This window comes from Anabrus simplex, chromosome 5, assembly GCF_040414725.1.
Source record: "Anabrus simplex isolate iqAnaSimp1 chromosome 5, ASM4041472v1, whole genome shotgun sequence".
Classification (NCBI taxonomy): domain Eukaryota; kingdom Metazoa; phylum Arthropoda; class Insecta; order Orthoptera; family Tettigoniidae; genus Anabrus; species Anabrus simplex.
In genome coordinates this window covers 42,348,356-42,376,019 of record NC_090269.1, presented here as the reverse complement: position 1 = coordinate 42,376,019, position 27,664 = coordinate 42,348,356, and the positions used below count along the sequence as shown (strand labels likewise).

Here is a 27,664-nt window from a genome sequence, read left to right as displayed (position 1 = left end):
CTTCTGAACAAATTAAACATTTCTTCTCATTGGCAACTGACACTTCGAAAAAGGGGAACAGGAAGATGTTTCCAATCTGCCTGCATTATTTCGATCCCCATAAAGGTGTTCAGTGGAAGATAAGACAAATTTACAAACCTTTTTTTATAGCGGGGCTGGTAGAAGAGGGGTAATGGGTAAAAGTTTTCGGTGGAACAAAGAGCAGCTGCAGTGGTGGTGGTGTTGTTGTTGTTATCATCGTCATCATCATCATCATCATCATCATCATAATCATTTGAACCAGTTGGTTAGTTCACCGCTTCTCATGCTGAATCAGAAGCTAAACATACTCAGTCAGTATATTTGGCTACAACTTATCTATCCATTTTGGTGTGCACCTTTGAAAAATCTGACAATGAAATTTATTGATAAAATTATAAGGATTCCATTAAAGAAATTATTGTATTACCTACTGATGCCCCAGATGCAATAATTTACACACCATGCTATCTTAGAGGATTTGGAATTTTCAAAGCTCAATGGGAGGCTTTCATTCAGCATATAAATATTTGCCAAAGGCTGATGCATGTGAGAAGCCCATGCTTTGAAGCCACTAGAGAGCTCCATACTGAAATCGCCCATTGCCTTGAACACCTGCCGCTTGGCAAGGAACAAGTTTATCTCGAAAATCCTCTTCCCAAGCTCACACAAAAAGTACTCTGTGAAGACTCCTTTAGAAGTTGGTGCACATTACCATTCAAGGGTTAAGGGAGTGATATTCCTCTCCCACTGGAAGAAAGAAAACGCTTGAATCAGTAATAAGAGAGGTATGTCATGCGGACAATGGACAGAAGCAATTGAAATTAACTGTAATGTCATCCCAGTTCGATCTCTCCCTGGAAGGAGCCATAATTCATCCTGTTGCAGAAGATCTGACGAGTTCGAAATCTTGCCTCATGCATTGGGGTTCTGTCGTAAGGGAGAGCTGATAAGGATCCATAGGCACAATGCAGTTCACCAGTTGATTGCTAGAAGTCTCTGTAAACACATCATTTGGAGATCCATGAAGAAATAGGATGTGTTTCCACAAATGTATCCAGAGACGAGCTGATAGTATTGTTATCGACCGGTCGAAAGGTGTGGGTATGGTGATTGATCCCACTGTAAGATTTGAGGAAAATTAACTGCAGCCTCGATTAGTGTGCGAGGAGAAAAAGGCCATATATGAACCATGCCTTGAGGATCTCAGAAGTATGAAATTACAAATTGGGAAGTTATTGGCCTTATGATTGGTGCTAGAGGAACAATTCCTAAGGAGACGCTGAACTTCTTAAGAAAAAACAAAATCCCATACGCTAATATCCAGACCATAGTGGACTCAGCGTTAAAAAATTCATTGGCAATTGTAAGACACCACTAGTACTCCCTAACCTTAAGAAGCATGTAGTGGTTTTTCTTTCTCATATAAAATCTGAAAGAGACAATCTGCCTGATGGTGGCAATAGTAATCTAGAGTTATGACTCAAGCCCTGCTTAATCCAAACATCATTTAAATAGATATTATTCGTATGAATTGATTAGGAGGGCAATCTTTTGATTTCCTAATTGGGGCAGCTATCTGGTGGATTATCTCATTATTATTATTATTATTATTATTATTATTATTATTATTATTATTATTATTATTATTAATTTATATGGTCTTCCAAATACACTGCCTAACAAAATAATTGAAGCACCCAGAAGAAATGGTCAGATGTCAATGTGACTTTGTACACGTACACACCATTGGCGGATATGTAAATGATTATTAGAGTTGCAATTCTCTGTGATGAATGTGATGGTAAAATGACCACCAGAGTGCATTTGTGTTCGTGTTTAGTGTTGTTACCAGGCCTGGTAGGTTATATAAGAGGCATAAAGAGCATCAGATGTTGAGCGATCACTGTGAAGGACATGGAGATGCTGCATATTTGTGTGAGACAGCATTATCAGCACCCAACAGAGCTTGATAGGGGCCTCATTGTGGGTCTCCCTTTGGCCGGCTGGTTGAATTGTCCAATATCCAGATTTGTGGGGTATTCTGTTGTGACAGTAGCCCAGTGTTGGACTGCACGGGAATGTGGGGGCAGGCATACTCGTCAACATTCTGGTCAACCACATCTGACCACCGCAAGGGAGGATCATTGTATTGTGCAACAAGCACCCCTTCACATCTGCGCATGCCATCTGAGAACAAGTAATGGACTCCCTGCAACATTTTGTGGCATCCCGCACCATTGGTCGGAGACTAGCAGCAGCTGGAGTAGGGAATTGCCTTCCCACGCATAGGCTGCCATTAACCCCACAACACAATGACTGAATTTGGTGAGGTGCCATGACTGCTGACAAAAGGCATCGCGTTGTATTCAGCAGTGAATCGCGCTTCTGCACTATCCTGGATAACCATTGTCTGTGATTATGGGAATGACCTGGGGAGAGGTCCCATTCTTCCAATGTTTTTGAGAGGTGCAGCGGTGTTATTCCTGGCATAATGATGTGGGGAGCCATCGGGTATGACTTCAAGTCACAGCTGGTAGTGATTAAGATAACTCTGACGGCACAGTGGTACATCACGGACATCCTGCTTCCTCATGTGTTACCTCTCATGTGACAGTATCATGGTGCTATTTTTCAACAAGACAATGCTCGTCGATAAGAAGTTCTCAAAATGTCCACCATGCACCCAAATGTACACTTGTACACGCCACCTTGTTGATTTAAAAGTAATAAATTTCATTATTGATCCGTATTGAATTTCTATATACTGTAATATTGAAATATACAATTTATTTATATTTTATATGTATTGAATAGGTGGAACCTTTTTAAAAATAAATTGAATACGTCGTCGTATGTCGGACACGTCCGAAGGCATTGCATGTATTTGATGGCAACCTTGTTCCACATGCTGGCTAAGTACTGCAATGACTGTAATAGCATGCCTGACTCCAGACTTAATCCTAAGTATGAACCATACCCCCTTCCAACTAATAACTAATTTAGGCATAGCTTATCAATGATCAACTGTAGAGCATATGTCCAGCTCCATGGTTAAATGATTAGCATGCTGGCCTTTGGTCACAGGGGTCCCGGGTTCAATTCTTGACAGGGTCGAGAGTTTTAACCATAATTGGTTAATTCCGCTGGCATGGAGGCTGGGTGCATGTGTCGTCTTCATGATCATTGCATCCTCATCACCACGAACCTGCTACGCAGGCGTAGCAGGGGGAGAGGTGATACTCCCACGTGGCGCGTCCCAGGTGGCGGATAGGGGGGTCCTAACCGGCTTGCCGGCGGACTTGAGGGAAATAAAATACCTCTCGCGGACCAAACACACACCCCCTGTGGGTGGGGGAGGCAGACGAATAATACACCCACGGTATCCCCTGCCTGTCGTGAGAGCCGACTAAAAGGGGCGACCAAGGGATGATTGTATTCGAACCATGCAACTACATGTGATTAGTACCACCACGCGGAGAACACCAAGGGTCGCTTTTACTTGTGCGTAGTACCACTATATTACGTACGAAATAGGTTTGTGATTAGTAGCACACAGGAGCACCGCGCGGTCGGCTTTTGCAGTACCTGTGATTAGTACCACCATATGAGCGGGACCATGGGATGATAGCTACCATGGACCTGCCTTACCTGTGATTAGTACCTACTATATGAGGAACACCACGGGATAGGGAGAGGTCCCTGTGGTTAGTACTCTTATGTGATGAACATCATAGGTTTGCGTTGCCTGTGAATGGCGCCGCAGAGTGAGAAAAACATAGGTCTGTATTAATGTCGAATTTCATAAGCTTTGAGTAGTACAATAATGTGTGGAATACCGCAAGTCTCTGCTACCATTGATTAGTACCGCAACAGGACAGATACCATGGTTCTACATTACTAGCGATAAGTATCATTCTGAGGGGCCTTTGACTTGTATTTTGGACCCATTTCGACACCAAGCATCATCGGTTTGCTTTTGGCAGTGGTCCCTTGGTCAGTAATACTATTAACTATGATATTTTTTGAGTCGGATCCACTGATTGTTTTAAATTCATGTTCATTCATTCATTCATTCGTTCATTCATTCTTCATGACATTTTTTATTTTGGTCAGTGGATAATTTTGAACTTTTACTTTGTCGTTTCATTTCGTACCATTAGGGGCCGATGACCTCGATGTTAGGCCCCTTTAAACAACAAGCATCATCATCATCATCATCATCAGCATCCTCATCACGACATGCGGTTCGCTTATGAGCATCAAATCAAAAGACCTGCATCCGGCAAGCCGAACTCGTCCTGGGACACTCCCAGCACTAAAAGCCATAAGACGTTTCATTTTTTGTAGGGCATATGTTTTCATAAGGACTTTGTGTTTTTTTGGGGTACACTATCCACCCTGTGATTACTTCCTACATGTTTGGGAACACTGTATATATTTTTAAATGTACATGCATGAGTACTCAGGAAGACAATAATTTTTTATTTATTTTTGCTATTGGCTTTACGTCACACCGACACAAATACGTCTTACGGCGACGATGGGACAGGAAAGGGCTAGGATTGGGAAGGAAGCGGCTGTGGCCTTAATTAAGGTACAGCCCCAGCATTTGCCTGGTGTGAAAATGGGAAACCACAGAAAACCATCTTTAAGGCTGCCGACAGTGGGGTTCGAAGAACCCACTATCTCCCGAATACTGGATACTGGCCGCACTTAAGCGACTGCAGCTATCGAGCTCGGTGAATATAATTTTGTTGTTATTGTCATTATATACAGGGTGGTCTGAAACAATGTAAACTGGGTATGAGAGCATCAAAGGGTTGGTCATACTGAGAAATAATTTAGGAAAAGTAATTTGTTATCTCATACCATTGTAATTCTATCACCACCTGAAGTTAGTCAGTCAGATCGCTTCACTTCAAGTGGGCTTTGTGTGGTGGTGTTGCTAAATCTGCACATGGCTTAAGACAGACTTGAGAGCACCAATAGAAGTAGAAACTTTGCCATGGGAGGAATTCGAATACGGACCTCCAAAGTGACAAGATCGCGCCATAGGAAGTACGCTACAGTGACACGGGCTGAAACCTACGGTGGGTTTGTACTTGATGCTGATTTTTCAGCATGGCTCTCAGGCTGGTCTTAATTCATGTTTAGATTTAGCGACAGCACCTTGCAAAGCCTATTTGAATCTGCCCGCAAAGTGATCTGATTGACTAACTTCAGTGGCTGAAATATTGAATTATTTAAAAAAAACTATGTATCAATTTGACCAACCCTCTAATGTTTATATACCTGGTTCATGTTGTTTCCATCTGTCATGTATACAAGTACCACTGTAGAGTTGTCCATAGTAAACGTGTGGAATAAAGTAGGTGAGTATTGCATGTAGTGATTATTTGGCTTTATGATCTACCTTTGCAGCCACATTAATGTAGAACATGACCTGGGTGTGTTTTTCTATTCGCTTTTGACTGCAAATGGGTTAAATATATTCCTTTTTGCCAGGCACTTGTAAACCTTTGACCTTCCATACGGAAGAAATGCAGAGATAATGATGCCTAGTCTTACCTCTACCCAGAAGAGTAATGAAAGTTTTAAACATTTAGATGAAATGAGTAAGAGACATGATTCTGAAGTGTAAATTGTTATTTTATGTCTAATAGTTATGTATTGGAAGAATCAACACCCTGATTGCAAAAGGTAATTAATTGTCTATTGATCCTGCCTTAGCTATAATTGGGTCAAGTTCAAAGTGGATAGTGTGTACATTATTATTAACAACTCCAACAAAATTCCTTCTACAGTAAAACTAGGTGAGCTTTTTAACATGGAGTTTTCTTCTCTTCAAACAAGGCTGTTTGTTGACTTCATACCAATTGAGATGAATGGTTGCATAGGGAAAATTCAACACCCAATTGTAAAGGCCATTGACATGTGAAGAAGAGGGAGGAATATTGACAGTGATGTAGTTTGTAACTTTCTGTGACATGCAGTGTTGAAGATCATTATGTAAAGTGTAGCTTCAGTGTAGTGCCTTTGGAAAAGGGTCCAGTTTTTGAACTAGAGTACATATTTTGCTGTTTAATGAAATTAATCTATTTGAGATATAATGAACTGGGCATTTATATCTTAGCTTGAATTGCTTAGGTGAAAAACTGAATATTGTATTTTAGAAGTAGTAGCTATGAATTGAAAAGTTTTCTGGGATGAGAATTACGTAAGAATCTAAAATATATCATGATTATATTACAGTGCTCTCTCAATAATTTGTGCTAGTTAATGAACAGACTTGCACGGATGATCAAAAATCCCAAATTTATCCCCAGTTTTATTCTTTCACTTATTGTCTAGTAAAAGATACTTTCATATGTTTAAAAGATGATGATGTATTAATCAGCAGCAGATGTTATTACATACTTCATTTTCATGTTATGCATACTCCAGTGCTATATAATTTCAAAAACATGAAAGATTTAAAAAATACAAAATATAATACAATAGTACGAGGTTTGTCCGGAAAATACGTATAAATCCGTCGGGGTGACGTATCACGTATCGTGGAGGCGCCGCCAGGTGGCACTGCTGTTGTCGCCAATCTTCTCAATGCTCAGTTCGAGTCGGAGAGCTCTGCGTGTCAGTAGCAGTGTGCGGCTGCTTGTTGAAAGTTACCCGTTTTCACCTGCCGTCGGTATGGAGCTCTCTCTGATTGAGGAACAGCGCATCAACATCAAGTCTCAGAGCTCGTGTGGCCCGAGTTCGACCGGATTTGGCACAAGGGGGAAGATGGATCCTTCATCACGACAATGCGCCCGCTCACACGTCGCTCGTTGTGCGTGAGTTTTTGGCCCGAAGCTCAATCACCGTGAGAGACCACCCGCCTTATTCACCCGATTTAGCCCCTTGTGACTTCTTCCTGTTCCCGAAATGCAAAATGGTGCTTCGGGGGCAGCACTTGGGTGATGTGGAAGCCAACAAGGGAGAAACAACACGCCAACTGAACAGCATCACAACTGAAGACTTGCAACAATGTTATCAACAGTGGAAACAGCGTTGGCAGAAGTGCATCTTGTCTCAGGGAGAGTACTTTGAAGGAGACCATATTGTAATACCTGAATAATTGTCAAATAAAGTTATTATTCAACTTTTATACGTATTTTCCAGACAAACCTCGTATGCCATTATCAGGCCTAAAAAAAAATTCCTCATCCTTTTTATGTCTCTACTGTTCACTTTTTCCTGATATTAAATCTCAAATTTCTCATGAAAATAACATTTACATAAAGGAAGTTAATAACAGTTTTTCATGTTTATTTTTCTGATGGTTATTATGTCTTGGAGGGATTGACACACTGAATTGCAGAAAGGTATTAATTGATTTTTAATCCTTCCATAGTTACACAATTAAAATTGAGTTAAGTTCAAAGTGGGTAGGAAGCATTATTAACAAGAAATTACTCTGACAAAATTCTTTCTACAGCATGTCTACAGCAGTACCAGCTTGACTGTACATAATTTTTCATGTCCATGGTATTGCCTGTTTGCCATCTGTTGTCAAATACTGTAAAAGATCTTCCCAACTTTCTGCTCTGTAGTTTAGATTTTCTTTTGTCATTTTCAATCCATTTAATCACATCAACTTCTTATGCACCTTGACAGTGTTGAACACCTTTCAGTAATGATGTTGTTGTGGCAAGAGTTGTGCAAGTTTTTGAAATATAATTATTGAAGTGAAGATTGACCTGCACTTCACTGAGAAAAGGTCTCCATAATTTGTTAGTAGTTTCCAATTATCCTTTCCTCCTAAGCAGAAAAGCTGAGCAGTGACAGTCTCATCCCCTGCATTCAAAATTCTATTTCGCTGTGGAAATGATGACTCCATATTACAGAAGTTTTACTCTTGAAATTACAAGTTCATCAAATGCTCTGCAGTAGATCCACGAATTAAAAACGCACAAATCATTGGGAGTTCACTGTACTTGATAACATAATAAAGATATTAGAAATAGACATATTGAGAGTGAGAAATAAATACTCTTTATGTATTGTAGTTTGTTTGTGCAGGGTGGACAGTAATCGTGTGGACAATACGCATCTTATAAAAGACCGCCTATATCGCCCTGGTCCTCGTCGCAAGCCAGCTGTAGATCTCAAGTATATTACATATGGATTTGCCTATCTGCAGGATATGCTAGACCAGAGCATCATCAAGGAGCAGACTGGAGTTAATAGTACACCAGGCATTATATTTCAACAGTTCCCATATCCCTGCTACATTGTGGACACGTAAGTGAAAGCTAATATAGCATATATTACCTTAGAGAATGATTTATAGGTTTTATCAAATGGGAAGCTGTTGTTGTTGCCATGGTTTTTATGAAGGAAAAAATATTTTGGCTTGGCGCAAGTGATATTTAGTGCAGTGAAATTTTCCACAGTGTGCAACGCATTGAGTGGGATAAGAAAATTTAACTTACAACTAAAAGGTCCACCTTAGTCAATATGCAATATGTTTTAAAGAATAAGAACTGGGACATAAAAGGTATGTGTTACAGCCTCTTTGGGCCTTCTTCAGCCTTAAAAACAAATTATAAAGGTTGAAAATAAGTGTATGACATTAACTCTAAAAACACAACATTAAATGGAAAAATTGTTCTTGAAGTTCCTATCGTTAAAAACAGCTACATAGAGGAAAAAATACTTTCTTGAAGCCTTCACGTACAAATTGTGTAGATGAGTATGTGGTCTTATGACAGTGGTTATATCTATCTGTGGTCTGTTACATTAAATAAATAAAAAAAAATTGTGGTATAGAATGGCTTTCTTTGATCCCATGGCTGGGATTTCTAATTGCCATAAAAAAAAAAAAAAAAAAAAAAAAAAAAGCAATACTACATTATGATAGGAACTTCAAGAATAACTTTTCATAAAAACTCCTTTTAATGTTATGTTTTTTGTGTTAATGTCATGTGCTTGTTTTTAACTTAATTTGTTTTCTTAGGCTAAAGAAGGCTCAAAGGGGCCAAAACATGTACTTTTTATATCATAGTTCTTTAAGTTTCTTTAAGACATATTAGACCTATGTATTGAGTAAGGTGGACCTTATAGTTGCATATTTTCTTATATTATGAAGTCAATATGGAACTATCCAAACATGAGATTCTTATATTACAACGGGAGAGATAATACAACATAGCAGCCACCAGGCGAGTTGGCCGTGTGGTTAGGGGCGAGCAGCTGTGAGCTTGCATGTGGGAGATAGTGGGTTCGAGCCCCACTGACGGCAGCCCTGAAGATGTTTTTCTGGGGTTTCCCATTTTCACACACCAGGCAAATGCTGGGGCTGTATCTTAATTAGGGACATGGCCACTTCCTTCCCACTCCAAGGCCTTTCCTATCGTTGCCATAAGACCTGTCTGTGTCGGTGTGATGTAAAACAAATTGTAAAAAAAAAAAAAAAAATAGCAGCTGCTTGTTTGGACCATTCTGAGTAGCCTCTCAAGGCCAAAACACTTCCCCTTTGACATACTATAGTATGATAGTTTTTGTACAAACTCTTTAGAGTATTATCATAGCAGTTCTAGTAATCCTGGCACACAGTATGCCAAAATGCATGTTGAGTGCCAGAAGTTGGTTCATAATAGTTGATAATCTTAGAGATTGTGTTTTAGAGGTGTAGTGTAGTTAGTAGCTTCCTCTTTGATTGGCCCAGGTTTGAACCCAGCTATACTTTGAATTTGAAAACTGATTTGGAGGTTGGAATGGGATGCTCTTGGCCTCTTGACAATAACTAAGAAAATAAATGGGCTCCAAAGTTTATGTTGGAGAGTCTTGGGAGATTTACCAGCGCACATACTACTATACAGTGTATAGTAAGAATCAAATCAGAAACATGCATATCAACCAGTTAGACAAATTTTAAGCTGCCCATGTGTGTTGTCTTTAGAACATATTGGGTTCATGAATATGTAAGTCATTATGATAATTATTTGGGGATATTAGGTCGTGCAATAATAAATAAATACCAGCTGACGCTTTTCAATCCTGCGACCAGGATCGTCTTCAGAGCAACAACAAAGCAAAATGGCTACGGTCACTCCATAGTAACCAGACTCAAGATAGAGAGACCCTGTTAGAAATGTAGTTCATTCCAGGGCCTCCAGAGTCACGGAGAAAGAGGTTGACGAGTTAACTATGGAGGGTAGATATGATCTACTTGGTATATAGCCGTCACCTTTGTTGAAATTATTCGGGCGTTTAGCAATTTCTATCACCTCACAAATGATTCTGGGAATAAAATGTTTCTCTTTACAAATGACAGAAGTTGCATCAAAAATTGTTTGATGGTCATTATGTATGGCATGTTCTGCCACAGCAGACTTCTCTGGCTGGCAAAGACGTAAGTGCCTGCGATGTTCTTTAACCCTTGTTGCTACTTTCCTACATATTTGGCCAACATAAACCGATCCACAGGAGCAAGGAATCGTATATATTCCAGCGCAGTTTAAACCAATAGGATCTTTGACAGATCGCAAACAATTGCCTATGGTGATATTAGGCTTAAAAATGGTCTTGATATTGTGCTTTCTGAGAATATTGCCAATCCTATCCGTGACAGATTGCACGTATGGCAAGAAGGCCAGACTCAAAGGACGAGAATCACGTGACAATCTGTCTTTTGGCTTAGGATGTAGCACTTCGTCAATCTGTTTCCTTGAATAGCCATTGCTCAGAAATGTTCTGGTTAGGAACTCAAGTTCACCGTTTAATTTATCCTCCTCACAAACCTCCCTTGCTCGGCTGATAAGAGTGTTAAGCATAGCAAGCTTTTGGCAAGGATGGTGATGAGAGGACCCATGCAGGTATCTATTAGTATGGGTAGGTTTACGGTAAACTGAATGACCGAAAGTTCCATCTGATTTCTTAGAAACCAAAACATCCAAGAACAGCAAACATCCTCCACGTTCAGTCTCCATGGTAAATTTAATGTTTGGATGTATGCTGTTCAAGTGATCCAAAAATATGGATAATTCGTGTTCACCATGAGGCCAGATAACAAATGTGTCATCGACATATCTCAACCAGATGGACGGCTTGAGCATGCAAGATTGAAGGCAACGCTCTTCAAAATCTTGCATATAGAAATTAGCGATGACTGGTGCCAATGGCGATCCCATGGCATCACCATCCATTTGTTCATATATTGTACCATGAAAACTGCAATATGTGGTAGTGAGGACAAGGTGAAACAGATTAACAATGTCACCAGGAAAGATGTTATCCAACAGAGACAAGGTGTCTATGATTGGAACCCTAGTGAACAGAGACACAACATCAAAACTGACTAGAATATCACCAGGAGAAACATGCAGATTGGATAAAATGCCAATAAAATGCGATGAATTCCTGATGGATGCCTCATTACCTATGTACGGCTTGAGAAGTTCTCCAAGGTATTTGGCCAGGTTGTATGTAGGGGAACCTATACTGTTAACAATAGGTCTAAGGGGAACTCCGTCTTTATGGATCTTAGGAAGGCCATAAAGTCTGGGAATTGTGGAAGCCTGCTGTCGCAAACCACGAGAAACATAATTCGGAATCGAGCTAGCTTTAAGAAGAGACGCTGTTTTCCTATCAATGGCATTGGTAGGATCATTTTTTAGCACCTTATAGGTGGGATCACTGAGAAGTTCCTCAACCTTTTTATTGTAGTCAACGGTGTTCATAACCACAGTAGCATTGCCTTTATCAGCCTTCAACACCACCAAGTCCTTGTTCAATTTTAGTTGTTTAAGAGCATACCTCTCTTTAGAAGTAAGGTTAGGACGAGGGGGTTTGAAATGTCTGATAATGGTGGCGGTTTCAAGACGAATCTCCTCAGCAATATGATCCGGTAAGGGCTTTAGAGAAGCCTCAGCACCACAGATGATCTCCTCCGTTGGAAACTTAAGAGGTGAAAACGCAAAATTTAATCCCTTCTCGAGCACAGACATAGAAGGAGTATCCAAATTAGTGGTGGATAAATTAACCACTACTTTAGAAGAATTCAAGTGTGGGACAGAATTCTTCCTCTGGCACATCGATAAACGGTAAAATTTGGATACATGTCTAGCCCTTGAAGAAGATGAAAGCGATAAGACAGCCATGTGAGATACAAGGTCCAGATGATTGAATGTGTTCACCTCTAACGTCCGACTTAACCCCTATGCACCCGTAAGCGGACTGGTACGCGCTCGAGCGGCTGGGCAAGGACTCCACAAGCAGACTGGTACGCCGGGATGCAAGGTCACATATTGGAGACATTTGTGACATGTATTGGCTTTTTCTGGAAACATTTCTAATTGAAATCTGTTCTTGGTGTCTCAAAGTGTCATCAGAGTGCTCTGGTATGCTTGTTTGGCAAAGAGAATTGATTAAAATATCAATTGAGAAATCTGTATTCTGTTGTTGACAAGATGGCTGACTGAGAAGGAAGTTGCTTCCTCACACGAAATGCTCAGTAATAGCAAAATTCATAGCATATTTGATGTTTTAGGCTCTGATTTCAGCAGTATTAGTGAGGAAGAAGTTATTAGTGATCCTGTGCATGAATGAAAACAAAATATATCACCAGAGATCTTTCGCGTTGTAATATCGTACAACATGGAATGCAGAATGAACTTTCTCCCGCCCCTCAAGATCCGATTGCGACTGCCGGATTTGAACCTACAGTCTTTGTACCTGGATGTGAACACTTTACCACTGATCCTCAGACTGAATCTTAATAATAATAATAATAATAATAATAATAATAAGAATAATAATAATACACCGAGCGAGACATACGGCTGTAAGTTCGTATTTGGGATATAGGTTCGAATCTCTTCATTCGCTTACTCGTGATTTGTTTCCCATTAGTTCCTTATTTCCAAATCAGGCAAATGTTAGGATCATGTTGTATTGGTTTCCTATCATTTCCTTATTTCAAATCAGGCAAATGTTAGGCTCGTGTCGCATAATTAAGGCCATAACACACACTACAGAACTTCCGAGGTGAGATAAGGTACGGTAATGAAAAATTTCAAAGGGATTTTTTATGTGTTATATTTCTGTATTGTTCTGTTTTTTTTTTTTTGTCCTGAGCAATAATGTGGAATTTCTGAATAATATAAAACAGGTCCCGTGATAATACGCGCAGTCGATCACCCACTATACTGTTTTAACCGAAAGCTTGCAACACCCAGGTTGCATACTAAAAAGTTGGTGGATTCCTAGCAATGTCAGAGCAAAGGGCAGGTGGATACATATGGGTTAAAGAAAGATGAAGCTTATAAAGCTCACCTGAAACAAAATCCAGTTCCCTTCTCAAAGCATGAATGCGCTCTCGAATGAGAGCGAAGCTCGCCCAACGTAGGGTTAAAGAACATCGCAGGCACTTACGTCTTTGCCAGCCAGAGAAGTCTGCTTTTGCAGAACATGCCATACATAATGACCATCAAATAATTTTTGATGCAACTTTTGTCATTTGTAAAGAGAAACATTTTATTCCCAGAATCATTCATGAGGCGATAGAAATTGGTTAACGCCCGAATAATTTCAACAAAGGTGACGGCTATATATTGAGTAGATCATGGCTACCCTCCATAGTTAACTCGTCAACATCTTTCTCCGTGACTCTGGAGGCCCTGGAATGAACTACATTTCTAACAGGGTCTCTCTATCTTCAGTCTGGTTACTATGGAGTGACCGTAGCCATTTTGCTTTGTTGTTGCTTAAGACGATCCTGGTCGCGGGATTGAAACACGTCAGCTGGTATTTACTTATTATTACACAACCTAATATCCCCAAATAATTATCATAATGTCATTTAGTGGTCGTAAAAGTCTACGTATTAAGATTACCAAACTCTATGGGGAGAATATTTATTGCGACATGAAACGCTTTGAACGTCTTAGGCTGAAAAGGGCTTGTATATTGTCGTCTCCAACTTTCTGTGTTAGATGTCGGGACAATAACATCGTCCCTAAATTTGCGGTGCTAAAGCATCCGATTGAATCGCCAAATACTCGTAGAATTCTACGTCGGGCGAGCTTCGCTCTCATTCGAGAGCGCATTCATGCTTTGAGAAGGGAACTGGATTTTGTTACAGGTGAGCTTTATAAGCTTAGTCTTTCTTTAAATCGGACATTAGAGGTGAACACACTCGATCATCTGGACCTTGTATCTCACACGGCTTTCTTACCGCTTTCATCTTCTTCAAGGGCTAGACATGTATCCAAATTTTTCCGTTTATCGATGTGCCAGAGAAAGAATTCTGTCCCACACTTGAATTCTTCTAAAGTAGTGGTTAATCTATCCACCACTAATTTGGATACTCCTATGTCTGTGCTCGAGAAGGGATTAAATTTTGCGATTTCACCTCTTAAGCTTCCGACGGAGGAGATCATCTGTGGTGTTGAGGCTTCTCTAAAGCCCTTTCCAGATCATATTGCTGAGGAGATTCATCTTGAAACCGCCACCATTATCAGACATTTCAAACCTCCCCGTCCTAACCTTACTTCTAAAGAGAGGTATGCTCTTAAACAACTAAAATTGAACAAGGACTTGCTGGTGTTGAAGGGTGATAAAAGCAACGCTACTGTGGTTATGAACAACATTGACTACAATAAAAAGGTTGAGGTACTTCTCAGTGATCCCACCTATAAGGTGCTAAAAAATGATCCTACCAATGCCATTGATAGGAAAACAGCGTCTCTTCTTAAAGCTAGCTCGATTCCGAATTATGTTTCTCGTGGTTTGCGACAGTAGGCTTCCACAATTCCCAGACTTTATGGCCTTCCTAAGATCCATAAAGACGGAGTTCCCCTTAGACCTATTGTTAACAGTATAGGTTCCCCTACATACAACCTGGCCAAATACCTTGGAGAACTTCTCAAGCTGTACATAGGTAATGAGGCATCCATCAGGAATTCATCGCATTTTATTGGCATTTTATCCAATCTGCATGTTTCTCCTGGTGATATTCTAGTCAGTTTTGATGTTGTGTCTCTGTTCACTAGGGTTCCAATCATAGACACCTTGTCTCTGTTGGATAACATCTTTCCTGGTGACATTGTTAATCTGTTTCACCTTGTCCTCACTACCACATATTGCAGTTTTCATGGTACAATATATGAACAAATGGATGGTGTTGCCATGGGATCGCCATTGGCGCCAGTCATCGCTAATTTCTATATGCAAGATTTTGAAGAGCGTTGCCTTCAATCTTGCACGCTCAAGCCGTCCATCTGGTTGAGATATGTCGATGACACATTTGTTATCTGGCCCCATGGTGAACACGAATTATCCATATTTTTGGATCACTTGTACAGCATACATCCAAACATTAAATTTACCATGGAGACTGAACGTGGAGGATTGTTTGCCGTTCTGGGATGTTTTGGTTTCTAAGAAATCAGATGGAACTTTCGGTCATTCTGTTTACCCTAAACCTACCCGTACTACTAGATACCTGCATGGGTCCTCTCATCACCATCCTTGCCAAAAGCTTGCTATGCTTAACACTCTTATCAGCCGAGCAAGGGAGGTTTGTGAGGAGGATAAATTAAACAGTGAACTTGAGTTCCTAACCAGAACATTTCTGAGCAATGGCTATTCAAGGAAACAGATTGACGAAGTGCTACATCCTAAGCCAAAAGACAAAATGTCACGTGATTCTCGTCCTTTGAGTCTGGCCTTCTTGCCATATGTGCAATCTGTCACAGATAGGATTGGCAATATTCTCAGAAAGCACAATATCAAGACCATTTTTAAGCCTAATATCACCATAGGCAATTGTTTGCGATCTGTCAAAGATCCTATTGGTTTAAACTGCGCTGGAATATATACGATTCCTTGCTCCTGTGAATCGGTTTATGTTGGCCAAACATGTAGGAAAGTAGCAACAAGGGTTAAAGAACATCGCAAGCACTTACGTCTTTGCCAGCCAGAGAAGTCTGCTGTGGCAGAACATGCCATACATAATGACCATCAAATAATTTTTGATGCAACTTCTGTCATTTGTAAAGAGAAACATTTTATTCCCAGAATCATTTGTGAGTTGATAGAAATTGCTAAACGTCCGAATAATTTCAACAAAGGTGACGGCTATATACTGAGTAGATCATGTCTACCCTCCATAGTTAACTCATCAACATCTTTCTCCGTGACTCTGGAGGCCCCGGAATGAACTACATTTCTAACAGGGTCTCTCTATCTTGAGTCTGGTTACTATGGAGTGACCGTAGCCAATTTGCTTTGTTGTTGCTCTGAAGACGATGCTGGTCGCAGGATTGAAACGCGTCAGCTGGTATTTATTTATTATTACACGACCTAATATCCTCAAATAATTATCATAATGTCATTTAGTGGTCGTGAAAGTCTACGTATTAAGAATATGTAAGTCCTTACACCTATGAAGTTCAGTTGGGTTTAGATTATAATGGAATGATAGAAATATAAATTCACTTCGATAATTTCAGTAGGAACACTAGCTACTGGTTGAGATCTATTGGGTTAGTGCTGAAGGTATGTGAGTTTAAAATAAAATCACATTATTTTTCTTCTTCTGTCTTTATTTATTAATTATCTCTCCACCCTTTCACAGCTTGTTTTGAATTATAACAGAACAAAAAATACAAAAGTCATTTAAGCTAATAACATTGTTAGCTTGTTTCACTTCTGATGGGGGTACGTAGAGTTCTTTTTGGAAGTTGAAGGTATCGCAATATCAAATCATTAATGTGGAATGATTCCCAAGGATTAGGGGATATAATGTCTAATAAATATTATGCTGAAATTTTGTTGAAGTGTTCAAAATAAGTATACAGTATTTTAATTAGATTTTGTATATATTTTTACAAAAAATTAGTTGATGTTTTAATGCCATTATCATACCAAATAAAAAATATAGTAGTAGTCACACTACACTATTATGACATCATCATGACAAATAATTTTACTCATTTTTCAGTGTTGTGACTACTGGCTTTGCTGGTAACGTCTCTGCTGTAGGTTCACCATCTTGGACGATCTTTGGTTTTTCTCAAAGTACATTGTAAGGATAAACCAGTGATAGTCCTCACTTGTTCTATCCATCTTGTTGCAGTCCTTGTATGTGGTCTACTGCCCTTGATCTTCACTTCCATTATTAACTTCTCTAGATTTTCTCCAGGTCGTCTCACAATGTATCCAAAGAACAGCAGTTTTCTTTCATTGATACAAGAAGAAAGGTGTTTTAAAATCTTCATCTCCTGAAGAAAGGACACACTGGTTCTTCTTGCAATCCAAAGCACACGTAGCATTCGCCAGAGCCACATTTCAAAGGCATCGATGCATTTTCTGTCCAAAGTCTTTACAGTCTAGGTCTCACACCCATATGATAAAACAGAAAATAGAAGGTTTTCGATGAGATGGATTTTTGTATTATTAGTAATTCTCCTGTGTTGGTAGATCATAATTTCATCATAGCTACTCATCCTAGCAAAATCCTTCTCTTTATCTCTTTTTCGGAACTTCCTGTATCACTGACAGTTGACCCAAGGTATATGAAGTGATGCACTACATCCAACTCTTTCAAACCGCCTGTGAGCTTGACCTGCACTGCGATATCAATCACCATCAGTTCGGACTTGCTGAGGTTGAGCTCCAGTCCATACTCAAGACTCCCATTCTTCACTCTTGTTAGCATACGGTATCTGAAAGCTCTTCCTCACTGCTGGCAAGCAGGGGCTGCATAAGAAGCCCTGTTGGTTCCAGAACTAAACAAGGATGATGCTGAAAGGCCAGAAAGAGTTAATTATAAAACATAGTTCAATAATGTAGAGAACTTTTATATTCATACCTTTGTATTCATGTTTCACAGAGTTTACATATTTCAGGGCAATTGAATTACCAATTTATTTTGAGTCTAATGAATTATATTCTTCTCTGCAGGTTTGTTCGCTCCATCTCGCGTACCTTCCCAATGTTTATGACTTTGGCATGGGTGTACAGCTGTGCCATGATAGAAAAGGAACGGCGACTTAAAGAGACTATGCGAGTAATGGGGCTAGGAAATGGTGTCCATTGGGTTGGCTGGTTCATTGATAACTTTGGCACTATGCTGATTACTACCCTCATGCTTACACTCATTTTAGTGGTGAGTAATTGAAAGCCTGTTGTTACAATGTCTTTCTTGTCAACTTTTCATTTGTAATTATTCTTTATGTTGTTATAGAATAATCTTCACTAATAAATTGGGTATCCATGCAAGTAGGTAAGAAAGATAATTTTCCTACTTTACAAGTTTTATTATGAACTACCAGGTAGCACACAGGTGCACTTCCCTATCTTTGGATCAGCGATACATTGTCTGCCTCCAGAATCCCACAAGACTCTGTTTGGCACTCCATGTTGTTCATACAATTTTGATATGTTTGATATTTACGTAAAAAGATTAATTAAAACTCGGCAACAGATATATGTATAGAGCCCATGTTTCTCTGCCATCTGTTAGAGATGTTGAAATAATAATAATAATAAGAAATCAATATCCACAAAAGCCAAACTCCGACACTACCACACCGTTGTCCTCCCTGAGGCACTCTACGCAACTGAGACATCAGCACTTACCATTAACATCAAGGACATTGAGAAAATTGAACGACAGGTACTGAGGAAGATATTCGGGCCCAAGTTTCAAGAGGGTAAATGGATGCGAAGAAGCTCGGAAGAACTCTATGCATTAACTGAGCGATTCTCTTCAGTCGCACGCAAACGGCGTATGAAATTTTATGGACATCTAGCACGAATGGATGACTCACGACTGACTAAGAAGATATTTCTTATTATCAATGGAAACCGACAATCCAAAGCTCGCTGGCTAGTGGATGCACAAAAGGACCTCGCAGAAGTCGACGTTGATCCAATGGCAACCACAAGGAATACATACAGACAAAAGATCAACAGCCATAAATTTGCACCCAAGAATCCATCTGAGAAAAGCTTGAAACTCAAAAACTCGTGGACACAAGAAAGACGGCAGGCCCATAGTGAAAGGATGAGAAAGTTTTGGGAAGATAAGAAGAACAAGAAGATGAAGAATACCAGTGCTATTTAATGGTTCCACGTGCTCCTTAAGGGGCTAAACGAATGTATATATATATATATAATAATAATAATAATAATAATAATAATAATAATAATAATAATAATAATAATAATGATGATGATGATAATAATAATAAAATGCAGAATGGATGACAACAGGTTAACCAAACAGATCTTCAAATATCTTTGGAACAAGAAGTCAACAACAACCTGGATTCATGAAATCAAGAAAGATTTGGAAAGAAACAAAATAAGGGAAGAAGCAACAAAGAGAGGGATTTTTAGAAAGAAAGTCTTAAAAATGGGAGGATTCCAAGGTCGGGAGGGAAAGAAAACAGACTCAAAATGGTCCGAGGGGAGAAAAAGGAGGCATAGTGAGCAGATGAAGGAGTATTAGAGGAAGAAGAAGAAACAGCAAAGGATGAAGCATTGAAATGTCATGTGGTCTCTAGAAGACCCGTAATGGAGAAATAATAATAATAATAATAATAATAATAATATAATCATCATCATCATCTTGCACAGTATCTGGCCATGGTTAGGTCTCTTTGGAACACACAGTAGATCTTCTCCTACCTTCCCACCAATTGTCTGTCATCACAATTGTCCAGTCCTCTCCACTCTCTTTTAGCCCTTTAAGGCACCTATCCCTCAGTCTTCCTCTAGGTCATTTTCCTTGTATATCCATCCTGTGTATCTTCCTGGGTGTTTTATTCTCCAGCATTCTCTTCATCTATCTGTACTATCAGAGTCTTGCTCTGTTCTTGTCCTTCTAGCGTTGCTTTCATTGGCATGTCATGACCTTAAATTTGTCTGGGGCTAATATTTATTACTTTTTCCTTGTTCCTCTTTTCAGTTTTTAGGGCGTCCTCACTGTGCATAACTTTTACTCATTCAGACATCAGTGTGACTCCCCTGTAATTTCTACACTCCTTTCTATTTCCCTTCTTAGAGGTGGGTATGATTTTTCCCTTTTTTCAGTCTTCAAGTTCCCCCCCCCCCCTCCTTCTACACTACATTGAAATTGACACATAAAGAGGCTGAATGATGTCAAATTGAAATACACACACATGGTAGCTGAGACCAGACAGTTGTTGTTCACTGCCCAGTGCAATGAATCTACTGTCGTGCTGTTGCTACAGAAAACTGCTAAGATAGATAATAAGTTACCAAGGAAGAAGAAACATACAAATTGTTTTATTGTCAGGACAGAATTATATCAGTGCGAGGTCATTGTATTGATGAACATCCCTGATATTGATGGTCACGCACTTCATAAGTAGGGAGCGGATTTTTTACATATTATTTTTGCGTGTTTTAACGCAAGTTACGAAGTTCATTATTCCTATTGTGCATCCCCAAGTGTAAAAACTGAATCTTATTTCACATAAAAACACATATTTTCACATTTTTTAAATGTAAATACATATTTTAAGAAAATCTATAATAAGCACATAAATCGGCAATATTTGTTGATCAATAAAATTTAAAATGCTTCTGTGTTATAAAACAATGCTCATATTTTCATTTTACGATTACGGTATTGTTTTTAACAGTGTATTTAACATAATGTATCTGAATGTTTCGGCTATTTATGGACTTCCCTCCATAAGTTCTAAAACTTGCTGGTCACTGGCTACGTCGTTACATTTAGACAGCGATTTGATTTGCTGCACAAGATGTTTCCTTGCATGATGTCATTCCAACTCTTTATGAGTCAACCCTCTCGGATTTTGTTTATAGAATATCAGCGAAAGGCAATCACGGAGAGATAAAGGTGACGTAATTCCGTTACGACATGGGAAACTCGGACGAATATTGCCCCACCATTAGGTAGTGGAATTTCATCACTCCTAAGAGTAAGGTTAGCTGTTCAGGTCCATATATCATTCCCGTGGTTGTGTGATTTTGTATGGATTTATAAGAAATATTTCCTTCAGTGTACGCTGCTATTCTTTTTATTGAAACAGTGATTCACCGTAAATGCGTGTGTCGTAACGTGCAAAATAATGCCGAAAGCGAAGTCGAGTACAAGGTCGCGTCTTCAACAATATGTAGTGGAATTTAAAAGCATTTTCACTACCGATGGAAAAGTATTATTTTGCCAACCGTGTGGTAAAACAGTAAGTGCAGATCAACGTTCTCAAGTAATCCAGCATTTGTCTGGAAATAAGCATACTGCGGCTGCTTCGCGTATGCGTTCGCGACAATTACTAATAGCTGAACCAGCTACTTCAAATGCAGGCCCATCTAAATATTCCCAGTATTATTTAGATGTGTGCAGAGCAGTTGTTTGCGCCGACATTCCTCTTGGTAAAATAAATAATCCGGGACTAAGAAATTTCCTAACAAAGTACATTAATTTTGAGCCTCCAGACGAATCCACATTAAGGAAAAACTATCTCCCAAAATGTTACGAAGAATCTTTACAGAGAATTAGGGCAGTATGTGATGGCGAAAAACTGTGGGTGAGCATTGACGAAACCACTGATTCAAGTGGCAGAAAAGTAGGAAATGTTGTAGTTGGTGTGTTGAAGAATGACAAAACTGCTTGCGAACGTTCTTATTTGCTAGCGTGTAAAGAAATGCTTGCTGCAAACCATGTCACTGTAGCTAGGTTATTCAATGAAGCCATGCACTTACTTTGGCCAAAAGGTATAAAATACGACCATGTATTGCTTTTCCTTACTGACAGTGCAGCTTACATGAAAAAGGCAGCCGAAGGCCTTTCTGTGAGCTTTCCGAAAATGATACACCTAACTTGCGTTGTTCATGCTCTACACAGGTTATGTGAAACTGTGCGGGCTCAGTATCCTCAAGTGGATAAATTAGTGTCTAATGGCAAAAAGGTCTTCGTAAAAGCACCCTCAAGAATCGATCTCTTTTAAGAGAAAAACCCGGATCTTGCGCTTCCTCCTCTGCCTATTGTTACGCGGTGGGGTACCTGGCTTAGCGCTGTGGTATACTACGCAGACAATTTCGAAAGTTTTGCATCCGTTGTGAACGTGCTAGATAAAAACGACGCGTCGTCAATTGAGATTCTTCAAGAGATACTAAAAGACAGCTCTTTGAAAAATGATTTGGCGTTTATATCTGCCAATCTAAGCTTCTTGTGTAAAACTATAGACCTACTTGAAAAATCCACTAACCTGTTGTCCGAAACAGTGTAAGAAGTGCACGCTGTTGAAAATAAATTAGATTCACTCCTGGCTTCGCAGGTACAGGGACTGTTAAAGGTCAAATATCAAAATTTGTTCAGAAAAAACAGAGGATTTCAAACAATGTGCCAAATTTCTAGTGTATTAGAGGGTGTTCATGTTGGCGAAATTGATGGCGTTATTGTTGGTGACATTCCTCTCTTTAACTACACTCGTCTGACTTCCTGTGATGTGGAGCGATCGTTTTCGCAGTATAACGCGTTCTTTAGAGATAATCGGCATGCATTTGTGATGGACAATTTGGAGATGATCTTTATTCTTCACTGCAATTCTGAGACTACTTCTAGCAACTAATATTCCAGCGTGTGATGGGTGAGTACGAACTGGTACTATTTTTTCAAAGATGATAGGTTGCTTTTGCCATATTTAAACAAAACATTACCTTTAAAAAAATAACCATTCATAATATCTACTCTGGCGTATCAAAAATTAATATACCATACAGCACGTTTCCATACACAGACACCATTTTTCCTTAAGGAGCACGTTTGGTAGCACCATATTCTAATACAAAACATTATACTTATTTATTTCTTGAGCGCGAGTAGTTATGTGATATTTAAAGGAAAATAATTTCAATTTTTTATCACATATTTTAAAGTTTTTCATCACATAAAAAATAAATATTTTTCACATTTTTAGCACATAAAAATCCGCTCCCTATTCATAAGTAATCATTGTCATTCAGCCACCCACTTCATAAGTAATCATTCAGTCGTTCAGCCATCTACAAATTTGTGAATTATATTCTCACTAAAATATAGTTCATCCACACCATTCATACACCAAATCTGCTTGTGAACACCCAAGGTTCTGTATTTGTTGTCCTCAAAACTTGAATAATAGCATGCTCCACCTCACATTTTCTTATTAATATACTACAGTTAGGTTCCATTCCACTGGCCAGTATAGCTGTGTACTACCCGACAGTGGACTCACCTGTTGGTAGGCACTAAAGTTACAGTGAGCTCTCTGTGTTTGTATTAGAATCATATCTTGAGGAAACATACTTTTATGACTTGTCTGCATACAGTTTATTTCTATATAACATGATTATACAAGTATGTTTCTGTATATGAATCTACAGTAGACAATATAATAATTTTTTATTCATCCTGTATGTTATTTATATTGGAATAAAGCTTCTGCATCACTGGGTGAGTTGGCCGTACGGTTAGGGGCGCACAGCTGTGAGCTCGCATCCGGAAGATAGTGGGTTCGAATCCCACTGTCGGCAGCCCTGAAGATGGTTTTCTGTGGTTTCCCATTTTCACACCAGGCAAATGCTGGGGTTGTCCCTTAATTAAGGCCACGGCCGCTTCCTTCCCATTCTTAAGCCGTTCCTGTCCCATCATCGCCATAAGACCCATCTGTGTCGGTGCAACATAAAGCAAATAGGAAAAAAAAAAAAGCATAGGCAGCAGTATGATTTCCTGGTTTGTTTTCAATTTTATCAGTCATGGTTGGATCTGTAGAATAAATTATCATGACATAATGTGTTCAAAATTAAATTTTTTTAAATATGTTAGAAATATTTTAAAATAAATATTGAGGAGAACCAATCCGTTAATCAATCAGTCAAACATTAGTGACAATCTATACATTTACTACTGTTGATGTATCATAGTCTTCCAGTTTTATATGTCCGTTTCCAGATGTGCTTGTCAGAGTTGTAGATTCTTACTGATCTGCTGATCTAGAGTAAAACAAATTTCTTATTTTCTTTGCAGTATGGAAAAATTCTGGAGCACTCCAACCCTTCTGTGGTATTTGTTTTTGTGCTGTTGTACTGTACAGCCACTATTTCCCTCAGCTTTTTGATCTCTGTGTTCTTCTCAAGAGCCAACCTGTCTGCAGCTGCCGGAGGTCTCATTTTCTTCATGACCTACCTGCCATACCCATTCATGGTTCTGTGGGAGCAGACTCTTTCCAGCACTCCAAAAATATGTACTGTAAGTAAACTTTTATAGTATTAGTTTTAAAGATTATTGAAGATATATTGGCTATTGATAATTGGGTTGTAAAACAATCCATATGCAGAACTACTAATTTCAATAATAATAATAATAATAATAATAATAATAATAATAATAATAATAATAATAATAATAATCTCCTTTTAAACAGATACATCCAGATTGCCATACTGCTAATGCTTTTTTGTAGTTTTTCTCAAAATTATATTATGTTCCATTCTTGATCTTCTACATCTGAAACAAAACTCTTCAATTTGCATTTCCATTTCTGTGTTTTCTGCTTCTTCTTTCCTTTTTATTGGAAATATGGGATATATTAATGAATCCACTATAATTTTTTTCATTTGTTGTCTTGAAAAGGGTAGTTAAAATTCAGTTTTCCCTATCTTGAGCAATCTACAGCATCTGCAATCTCCGTGGTGTAACTGCTGTTATCATTTCTACTGCAACTTCATCTGTTCCTTTCGCTGTTCTTCTTTTCATCCTTTTATCTGTCAGTCCTCCTTCCTTCATTTTCCACAGCAAAAAAAATTTTTTTTAGCAACTTTTCCTATTGTTTAAATCTTTCTTGGTTTGATTGCTATTGCTACATTTAAAAAGTCAAAATATTCTCCCTTTATAGATTTTATTTCTTCTGGTGTTATCTGTATTACTCCATGCTTGTCCTTCATAGACCTAGTGTTTACATTTTTCAATATTTCTGTTTTATTTACATTTCTATGCAATATTTTTTTACAGTTCAGAGAAGTTCTCTGTATCCTAAGTAAACAGTTTTTCTTCTCTTTTCCAATCAGTTTCTTACATATTATTTTACCTTCAACATAACACCTGCTGGTCTCCTCAGTCTCTGTAGTTTTCTATTCTCACCACAATTCCTTTTTTTTTTAACTTCTTCTTTCACTCTAACTACGGTGTCCCTTTATTGATGTTCTACCACATACTCTCTCTTTCTATTGTGCTGACAAATGCACTTTTGAAATTCTTATACAGTAAAACCTTGTTAAGATATTTCTGCAGGGGACAAGGGGAAAGAACGTGTCACCGAGCTCGATAGCTGCAGTCGCTTAAGTGCGGCCAGTATCCAGTATTCGGGAGATAGTGGGTTCAAACCCCACTATCGGCAGCCCTGAAAATGGTTTTCCGTGGTTTCCCATTTTCACACCAGGCAAATGCTGGGGCTGTACCTTAATTAAGGCCACGGCCGCTTCCTTCCCACTCCTAGCCATTTCCGGTCCCATCGTCATCATAAGACCTATCTGTGTCAGTGCGACGTAAAGAAAAAAAAAGAACGTGTCAAGCGAGAAAGCGTACTACTGAATACACGAATAAAAACTGTCCAACAGGGATATGGAAACACTAGATATGATTTTTTCCGACATGACTGCATTTTATGTCGTGTATCCACAGGTACAATGAAAATTATTATCTACCATTTCTAAAGATGAGAGGAGAATATTAAAAGATGTGAAAAGCGGAAAATATATGAAAACCTTTTCTGCTGAGAATTATAGAATAACAAAAGTGCACTGAAAGGTGTGGAAAAACACCAGACAACAAAAATATGAAAACATTTGCACGGGGGCCAATAAAAATATCAAAGTATTATTGCAGATCACACTCTTTCTAAACAAGCCCACCTGGTGGCCATGATCATTAAGGCGCTGAAGTCTAAACGGTCTGACACCGAGGTTAGCTGGTTCAAGTCCCGTTGGTCGAAAAAATGTTCACCATCAGAATGTTGGCCGGCAGGGTAGAAGAGGTGGTGGTATACAATTTCTAATTGCTAGAGTGTGTGCCAGAAGCCTGGATTAAATTCCAAACCTCTCCACACTGCTCATATGGAGTGAGGGCATATGACGCTGTTGATGGTGATTTGTCCGTCAGATGGAGATGTTAAGCCTTGAGCAGACCCCTTGGTGCTATTCAACAGGAGTAGGCTATGTGCTGGCACCAGGTTTCACCCTCTCACTACTATCATATATCACGTCATTCATTTCATCTCATTAACTCCTCTGATGAGGTTGACGTCAGGAAGGGCATCTGGTCATAAAATCCCGACACGACAGATTCATCTCACCTCATACCTGACCCCGTAGGGAAACGGGACAAGGGTTGGACAAACAAATATTCTTTCTAAAAACAAATTTTATAGAAGTCTTCTATTTTGGAGCAGTGGGTTATTAAACATTATTTCTGGTCACACTCTTATACAATAAATTGGAGGTTATACTCGACCATGTGCAAATGTGACTTTGGCCACCATTTTCAAATCGACAAAACTTTGATTCTACCAATTTGAATGTTTAAGTCAAAACTCGAAGGTGCGAGTTTCAACATTCGCACTACTTCTGCATGCTTAAAAATGCGGATGCCAGTCCACTTTCTGATAGATTTTAATTTTGTTCTATTTAGTAAGGAATTTCATGACTTTTTCTGAATCCACAAATAGGCTGTCACACGACACATATGCACCACGCTAGTCAATTTCACACGATTATGTTCCTAATCCAGATGTAGGCTATCAGGCGACAAATATTTGCTAACCTTCACTATACCACTCAACACAAAACCAATTCCTAATTTCTGAATGGAATGCGAAATACAAGCACAAGCAGACTCATTGTGTTATTCAGCAATCTCGTTGCTAATCAGCAAGCTAAACTGAACATTTCTGAGGCTAACGGCTCACTTCCTGAAGGTGAAACTTATCCTATGAAGTTCAGGAATTTCCTGTTATCACGCAACTGTAGCGAGGGTTCTTTCTTACCCAAGATGGAAATCATGTTCCTTTCACAAGGGATGACAGATAACATTTTCAGGGCTATGAAAAATGGGATCATACTAAGCGGTAATAGCAAAAATTCGTGACTCAATAAGTGAGGTATTTTTATATAGATTTAATACGATGAGAATCGGGACTTCGAATTTATGACGTGCTAAGTGGGAAACCGTGTTAATGAGGAATGCACTAACGAGGTTTCATTGTATTCCATTTCTGTATTCCCTTTTGCTACCCTCGGTGTTAGTTGTTGTAGTTTCTTCAAAGACTCACTGTAGATTTAGTCATATGTAGAAGGCTAGGAACATGAAAAACGAACACATAATGTGGCAAAGACAAACATGAAAACACTGAAGGACATAGACAACATCCACATTTTCGTACATTACCACCTTCAAGTAGATGAACTTCCTCCACATCAATTCTAATTCTTCCTCAGTCATTTCTTTTCAACATGCAACAAGCTCATTACTGCTTCCCAGCTTCATCAAAAGTGTAGGCTTCAACACTCAGTGAGGAAGCCATCATGACACACACACACACACTCTCTCTCTCTCTCTCTCTCT

The 27,664-nt window shown here is 39.0% G+C and overlaps 1 protein-coding gene across 1 annotated transcript in view; it reads left to right on the top strand.

The window, feature by feature from the left end:
• Positions 1-27,664, top strand: part of LOC136874341 (phospholipid-transporting ATPase ABCA1-like) — a 372,334-nt gene that overhangs the window by 112,338 nt on the left and 232,332 nt on the right. Inside the window, 3 exon segments of the mRNA XM_068227760.1 lie at positions 8,083-8,304; positions 17,971-18,175; positions 24,074-24,295. Of these exon segments, the coding sequence (XP_068083861.1) occupies positions 8,083-8,304; positions 17,971-18,175; positions 24,074-24,295 (649 nt within the window).